At 33.8% G+C, this 8406-nt stretch overlaps 3 protein-coding genes across 3 annotated transcripts in view; 2 read left to right on the plus strand and 1 right to left on the minus strand.

Moving 5' to 3' along the window:
- Positions 1-621: 621 nt before the first annotated feature.
- Positions 622-8406, minus strand: part of LOC108748916 — a 12383-nt gene continuing 4598 nt past the window's right edge. Inside the window, exons 2-3 of the mRNA XM_018487338.1 lie at positions 2192-2550; positions 622-1207 (exon numbers count right to left, since the gene is read on the minus strand). Of these exons, the coding sequence (XP_018342840.1) occupies positions 622-1116 (495 nt within the window). The 5' untranslated portion in view covers positions 1117-1207; positions 2192-2550. The remainder of the gene's footprint in view (positions 1208-2191; positions 2551-8406) is intronic.
- LOC108750599 lies at positions 4562-6634 on the plus strand. The gene is made up of 2 exons (XM_018490138.1): positions 4562-4653; positions 5941-6634. Exon 2 carries the CDS (start codon positions 5955-5957, stop codon positions 6570-6572), a length of 618 nt encoding a protein of 205 aa, XP_018345640.1. The 5' UTR covers positions 4562-4653; positions 5941-5954; the 3' UTR covers positions 6573-6634.
- Positions 7807-8406, plus strand: part of LOC108750578 (dihydrolipoyl dehydrogenase, mitochondrial) — a 4282-nt gene continuing 3682 nt past the window's right edge. The window contains exon 1 of the mRNA XM_018490113.1: positions 7807-8011. Within this exon, the coding sequence (XP_018345615.1) occupies positions 7967-8011 (45 nt within the window). The 5' untranslated portion in view covers positions 7807-7966. The remainder of the gene's footprint in view (positions 8012-8406) is intronic.

The raw sequence follows: 8406 nt of genomic DNA on the forward strand, positions 1-8406 counted from the left end.
AGTAATAGCAGAGAGCAAAGTGTTAGGGATTTGTGACTATAATTGCATGGTACAATAATTATGCAATATAATCATTTGTCAATTTCGTTTATGACATTTTTATTATTCTGATACTTATTTATAATTTGTTAATTATACATCTATACTTTATTGCTTTGACATCCTGAAAATGATCTGATCTTGGTAAAAACGTGTCTACGTTTTATTATTTTATATTATTAACGTAAATATTTAAAATACAAGACTTGAAATACGAGAAAGATCCTGCGTGTGGCTCCTTTTATTGTTTATAATCACTTTCTATACTAACATTATATATATTTTTTATATAGAACTCTAAATATAATTATTATTACTAACATCATAGCATACATAATAACTACAAAAATGGAGCTCATAACGACAATTATTTTATCATGCAATCACAGTCACAAATACCTTTTTTCTCAGGCTGAGTTTTTCATTTTTTTCTTTGTTGACTTGTGGTTAGACTTAACTTAGTGTTTTACCCAATGGACTTAATCTATGATGATGTTACGGGTGAAGCCTATTGAGTGAACATTAGCTTAATCAGCCACAAGTTAATCAGATAATGAAAAATTGGGCCTCAGTGTGATTGATTTACAATCTTCTTGCAGAGTCGACTTCGCGAAAAAATGATGATGAAAACATTGACGAGAAAATTGTGACGAAAAGATTGATTTGTCTTTCTAAAGACTTTTCTTTGACACAATTGTTCGCTCCTACCTCGCTCGCCTGCTCGCAAGGGGAAGGCACTTTGGCGGAGAATTCCTTCGAGAGTTCCTCGATGCTTGCGGCCGTACTCCCAGAATCGTCGTCCACACGTGCGGAGCCAGGGATGACGTTTTCCTCACCGTCGCCATCCTTCGACCGTTGTTCATGTTTCGAGAGCAGCTCGCGCTGCTTCTGGAAGAACTCAGGCTCGCTGAAGCACTTCTCGAGGCTGACGGCGCGCTGAAGGGTCGTCGGCGAGCTCGGGGTCGAGCGCGAGAACTCGAGCTCGTCTCGCAGCAGGTTCTCCGCGCTCTTGTTGCATATTCGCGGTGGGTCCTGGTCCCGGAACGTCCTGCGTTGGCTCTTCGATACCTCGCACATCGCGCGCTAACCAGAGAATGCCCTTCGTCGGGAGAAAGCCGCGCGGCGCACGTCCAGCGACATTTCACGCGTACATTTCGCAGACGAACGGCTGAAAGAAATTCCGATAATTATTTACGGATCAACGAAGAGGTGAATGTGAAGGGGTATTTTAAAATAGATTTTAAAACAACGACGTTATCAAGATATACATATATATTTACTGCGCGATTGCCATATGGAAGAACGATTTTGCCGAAATACATCTAAAAGTTTAGCTAATCTGGAAATAATTCCATTGAACTATCAAAATAATTATGTAAGAATCTCAAGCATGATGAGCAATGGACGCGTTCAGCAGAGAAAGCAGCTTTCCAACTGTTGTGAAATACTTTAACACTTGATTAATTTATACATTTAGATTTAATGAGGAACTAAGAGCAGGACCAATTATCTTAAAAAATTTTGCAACAATTATAAAGCTACTTTCTCTGCTAAACGCAGCTAATAAAAAATGTTTTGACATTCTAGCAACTAATTTGAGCGTCTTACGTAATCCTATACAACAGAAATGTCTAAATTATATCATAAGGACAGTTTAAAGATATAATGTCTATAAGATATCCATATGATTAAATATTCAAGATATTTCTGTATACAGGAATTATATAAACTATTATTATTATTATTATTATATAAACTTAATAACTAAAAAAAATTACTCGTATAAGTCAAATTTTTAGATACTTTCGCAAAATCATTCCTTTTACACGAGCGTCATTCAATTCAACTTTACTTTACATACGAGACACAACGTTGGCTTATCCTCGAAAACGAAACGGCTTGCGTATCGGCAAATCGTCCGACCACGTCCGGCGAATAAATCGAGCTATATGTCGAGAGCTAAATATATCTCACACGGGGTGGGAATAACCACTCGATATTTTCTCGATCGCACTCGTTTGCGGCGTGAGAATTTTTGACATTTCCAACAGAAGGGACCGCGCCAAGCAATTCATTTACCACACGGGATTGGATTACAGAGAGGACGCGTAGAATTCATCAAGGTGAATTGATGATCGTAAGTCACTCTTACCTGTTTCGTCTAATGAGATCCTTCGCCCGGTTGATCCTTCGCGAGGACACAGTCACACACTCTGCAATTTCGCGACGTGACGCATGCAGAGACCACCAGACGCGAGACTACCTCTCCGCGAGGGACGAGCACCCCGCGTGCGTCATGCGGAAGGACATCTGTTGCCCCGCGACACCCCTCGGCGAGCGAGACGTTCACCCCTCTTTCTCCTCCCTTTTCGATCTCTTTCTTCCTTTCGCTTCTGTGTGTCCTCCTTTCTCTCTCGCACTTACGAGGGATCGTTACGCTCATACTACGCACGCGTAATGTACAGGGTGGCGCGTGGAAAAGTGGTCTGGCGCCAATGTCGATGAAACTTGCTATACGAAAAAAAAAAATGGTTGAGTAATTTTTTCCTTACAAGACTAGTAAAAATATTCTGGACTATTTTCGATATTTTTGAATTTATGATAACATTAACTTATCTCTAAAAGTAAAAATACCGGAGGGGTAGTACATTATAATTACAGTAAATTCAGTCAATGTTACAGTAAAGTAAATCATATTATTCTCAAGACTGTAAGCACGAACGATTTTCAAAATTTACTTTATAAAATGTAAAAAATATCTTACAGTGGCTATAAAACAATCGCTGTCTTTTTTTTACCAAAAAGTAAAATAAATTTTACATAATTGTACACTTATCTCTATGTGAGCCTGCCAATTCCATAAAATTTATTAGAATTTTAATACATATTACTTTGATTCTAGATAGACTATGTTTATAAGATTTTTTTAAATTTTAACAATTTAATTAAAGTTTTATAAAATATTCTGAAAATGTGTTATTCTAATCTCAGAAAAATTGACACCTAAGTGGACGTTTTCTTTTAAATTCTCATAATACTGACAAAATCAATAAAACAATGACATATTTATCGTAATATTTTTCATTTTTTAATTTTTTTTCTTATTTACTTTCTTAACTTAAAAAATCATTTTTGAGAAAAGATTAAGAAATTAAAATGAGGGGAAACAATTTTACGAATTACGACTTTTACGTTAATCAGTCTATTTCTAATTTAATTAATTGTTATGTTTATTAAAATTTACGTTTCCTGATAAAAAGTTTTAAAAAAATTTCTTAAATTTTTTGTATAGGTTGGAACACTTTTCAGAGATACTAAGAAAGTTTACATCTTTTCTATTCTTTATATATGTAAATTCTAAAATACGTAAGATTACTTATTCAATAATTTCTAAAATACATAAATTCTGAAGATATTTTGTAAAAATAATCTTAATAAAGTTAAAGTATAAGAGGCTTTTGAAAGTAATATAAAATCATACGATATTAGAATTTTTTACGTCAAAGAGAGATTATTTTTATTTTTGCGTGCAATTATTGATTTGCAACATTTAAAATGCAAGCATCCTTGCGTAAGAGGGGCCCTTCCGAGACTCGCTTACATCACTGCTTATTCATGTAGTATCTCTCTCTTTCTCCCATGTCCCTTCCTTGTCCCTCGCCCTTTATCTCCTATTCTCCTACCAACCCCTTTATTATTATCATCTTCTCTTTCTCTCTCATTATCCCGCTATCCTCTTGTCTCTCTCTTCTCGAGTTTCGCTCTTCGCCCTTTCATCCCCTTATCGCCCTAATTCACACTCCCTTCCTCGTCGGTTTTTTTTTCCTTTTCCTTTCGTTACGCTTTCCCTTCCTTCTCAACACGATCTACCCCACAGATAAAAAAAAGAAATTCGTGGGGCTCGTCGTGAATTATACCGACAGGGGGATGCATAGGCGAGACGACGCTGGCGGCGTCGCGACGCCACCTAAAATGCTCATGCGTCAATCGATCCGCGACTTTCGCCAAAGAAAGAAATTCTTTGGCGTGTCTCGACGTCTTTATCAATCGTTGGAAGTTTATCCTCCTCCCTTGTCGATCTCGTATCCTTTGAAACCGTAGAATGAAACAATTCAATGCTTATTTTGCAAATAATGAATCACGACTGATTATTTTCTCTTCTTTCTGCGCATTGATTTTGAAAATGACGTCGCGGACTGTCTGCTATCTTTTTCGATTAATTAAAAATTTTTATTATGAAATAAATAAAATTTTTGTAATTATAAAAAATACAAATATTACATTTGTAAAAAGAAATAATTACTTTTATTAGAGTAACATTTGTCTTTTATATAGATATATTTAAAAATCTCTCTCACGTCTGATTTCTCTTTTTTTTTTCCAATTCACGCAACGAATGATACAAAATATATATTTCAAAAGACAGCAGTGTAAGAAAGAATAACTATATTGTTCGAAAAAATTTTATCTTTCTTTGAATAATTAAATGTAATAACGTTTGTTGCAGGATGAAAACAGAGCTTTGCTAGCAACCTTCATACAACGTCTAGATTATCCAGAGAACCAACACATTACTACAGTATACATTATCGATCTGAGTTCAGCGCCATTAAGGTAAGAAGAAAGAAAAGAAACATGTTTATTTAGATATATTGGAGAAATTGTGTTACCTAAAGACATAAACTTTAAATTTTCCAAATATTAACACAATTTAAGTCTGATTGTTTGTTTCAGTTTGTTTCAGTCAATTGTCAGTTTCCAATCCAATTTTTTTTTAATTATTATCCGAAAATTCAGTTTCGTTTAGAGATCTTTGTAAGTATTATCTGTATTTTGTTAATTATATATTATCTTAATTGCTCAATCCTCTGGAACTGACGATCTATATTGAACGCATTTATAAATCTCTTAGTAAAAAGTATCAACCGATTGAATGTTCTTTGTTATATCTTAATAATCATCTTTCCACTAGTATTCCACCGGAGATCGACGGTTCTCCTTTGCTGAAGATTCTACTATCTCACCAGAGATTGAAGTACCGAAATTATCGAAACAAAAATTGTCTTGCAGTGCTTCAAAAAAAGTCATCAGATTTGGCTCTACTCTCTGTCGGAGATTACAATAGCCTTGCCGGAGATCGTTTGCTATTATTGAAATTTATTTTGCTTTTTAATATATTTTCTAAAAAAAGACTATCGGATTTGCCTCCTTTGGAAATATTTTTCTAAAATCCGAAGAAAAATTGACACACTTAAAAAAAAGGTAAAGAAAAAGATCATCAAAATTGTGAACGATTAACCTTAGATTTAATCAAAAAACCGAAATCTCTGCCTAAAAATCGGAGAGGTGACAAGGTCGTGGTTACATCTCAAAATTCGAATTTTTTTTTATTAAAATATTTAGTATCCATTCTTTTGTATACAAGTTATATCACTTTGATTTCTTGAAACTAAATAGTGCCACTTAATTAACATAAATTAAATAGGCCTTACAGATCCAACGTAAGTAACTGTGTTAGAAATTTTAGCTCCGGAGAGTTAAGAAGTATTTGTAAAAATAATTCAAAAAAGCACGCTACGAAATTCTATGTTTAACTATTATTCAATATATTTATATAAGATTTCATCTTAAACAGACGGAAATCACAAAATCAAAGATCTTGCGACTTCTATCTTAAAGCCAGCGGCACACGATGTTTTCTTGTTAGATTGCTAGTTGGATAAGATTCTTGTCATCGTATTGGCCAATACTGACATTTTCAGTTACCGCAGCCAAGTGTGCAGTACAGTGGCAAAATTCTGATCCAGCTAACAATCCAGCAAGAAACAAGCATCGTGTGTCCCCGGCTTTACATTATCCTAATCCTTAAGTATATAATCATCTTTATTTTTTTTTTCTTAGGTTACTGTAATGAAATGGATGAAAATACTAATTTATTACAAACTTGGTTTAGCAAAGCAATAGCCATGTCTTCAAGTAGAAAAAGATCTAAAGTAATCGCCGAAATGTGCGAAAAATGGGACTATGCACCTATGCTTAAAAAAATAAAAGTTAAGGAGGAAACGAAAGAATATATCGAATTAACACAGAGATTCGAAGCAGCAGTAAACGATATTCTAGCTGGAGCAAAAGAGGAATTGGTCGCTAAGAATTATGAACTTGATTTCGAGACACTGTGTGAGGAGGTACTCCGCTTCAAAAATTCTGGGGCGAAGATGTACGAGTACAATGGAACCGGGAGAATTTTCTCGTTTAAAGAGGAGTTACTGTTATTGAAGCTCTTGGCCGCAATTCCGCAAGCCCATTGCATATGTCAGGCCTGCACGTTAGAACGATTGCCGTATGTGGCTTATCATATGGCTCAACAGAAAAATAAGATATATCCGCGTGAGTGGGACGTAAATCATCGAGCAGGAAAAGGATGGCTGATAAATTTCAAAATAGAATACGATTATGAGATCTTCAACTCATTCCCGGCTGTATGCAAGCTGATACAAAACAATCTGAGTGAAGTAAACGAAAAAAAGAAATAAAAGATATTGTCTATTATAAATTCAATTTCACAAAATTAATAGATCATGTAGACAAATTCTAAGTAAACACCAACTAAAAAGTAACATAATATCAATGTTATAATTTCATACTAAACAATGTAAGTGTCATGTAATATATATGTTATTACATTCTAAATTTCTTGGAGTGAAATCTCATAAGATAGTGAAAATACAACTACTTTCAAAAAAGAGTGAAAATATTTCACTTCTTGTAACAATAATTTTCATTCTTTTTCAAGAAGTGAAATATTTTCACTCTCTTAGAGTGTATATTGCATTTTATATTGTAAATACTGTATGCTTTTCATTTGATGACACAAGTTGATACTTGTGTCATCAAGTGGAGAACATTAAGTGTGAAATTGTAATATTGATGTTTCTATTAATAACTATAGTGCTTACTGAGATAAATATTAATTAAACTTAAAAAATGATTAATTAAACGAAAAAGGGTAGGAAACCATCATTCTTAATCTTAAGTTTTTCTGTGTGCCATAGTCTTAAGGTTAATCATTAAAATTAATCTGAGAGAATTTTCATCACACAAAAGTTGCATTATTTAATATGAAATGCAATGATTAATCTTAAGACTATATCATACAGAAAAACTTAAGATTAAGAATGATGATTTCCTATCCTTTTTCGTTTGATTAGTCATTTTTTAAGTTCACAAGCAAATCAATTTTAGAAATTAATATTCACCTCAGTAAGCACTATAGTTATTAATAGAAATCAATATTACAATTTCACACTTAGTGTTCTCCACTTGATGACACAAGTATCAACTACCTATTTTCTTTTTCGTTTGATTAATTATTTTTTATCTACAATATATAATTCCTGAGTGTATATTTGTCACTGTAATAAAATGAAAGTCTGATAACTTTATTGTTTATTATTACAGCTCTATCTGAAAAAGTTCCTCTCGAAATAAACTTACGAATAAAAACAATGCCCATTCTTTCCGAATTATTATCCAATTTACCATAAACTGATTTTTATAATAGCCGAAATTTGTGCTCCTCTTTGACTTGACAATCTTTTAAAGTCACTAGATTAACAAAGTACCGCGAACTGTCGCCATTTTTATTCCATGACGCGCCTCATTTTGAAAATTGGTGCGCCTTCTTGCGGTGCTATCGATGAATTGAAAGTAACCTGCTGACCTCTTGATGGAATTCCTAGCGTCATCTTTCGACGCCTTTAGCGAACTAAATGTGTTCTATAATCACTGAATTATCAGCACCTTTCGAGAGGCGAACCTGTCGCGATAACCGGTAGACCTTCATTATTTCACTGCCGAACTTTTTTCCCTTTCTATTCCTTCCGTATTTATTGTCGGGATTCGAGGTATATTTTCGTATTTTGAAAGTATGATGCAAGCCAGCTTTTGGAACCTGGTGACCACATCGATTAGGGTAAGTCACGCGTGAATGGATGATTTCGTGCAGAATACATATTTCGTGATATCCGCTTTCGTAACATTTTGTAGGCATCATTAATATGATCTTAGTTTATTAGAGAATTGATATTTATGCCTGCACAGATATCTAGACCTATTTGTTAGATTTTTAGAGCTCGCTGAAAAACTCTTACAGTTTCTGTATTGTGTGCAAGTAGCTTCACAGATTGGTTATGTCATTTCTTTCTCTGTGTTAGTATATCACCGAATCTGTTCTTTTCAGTTTCTATGTTACACCTTCTGCACTCAAAAGAATAAAAATAAAGGTTTAGCTGAATAAAAACAGAATGATAACAGAATGACAAAAATTTTTAAAAACTTTATAAATTTTATTTATATCATATATATATG

The sequence above is a fragment of the Trachymyrmex septentrionalis genome, unplaced genomic scaffold (assembly GCF_001594115.1).
Source record: "Trachymyrmex septentrionalis isolate Tsep2-gDNA-1 unplaced genomic scaffold, Tsep1.0 scaffold11, whole genome shotgun sequence".
Lineage (NCBI taxonomy): Eukaryota > Metazoa > Arthropoda > Insecta > Hymenoptera > Formicidae > Trachymyrmex > Trachymyrmex septentrionalis.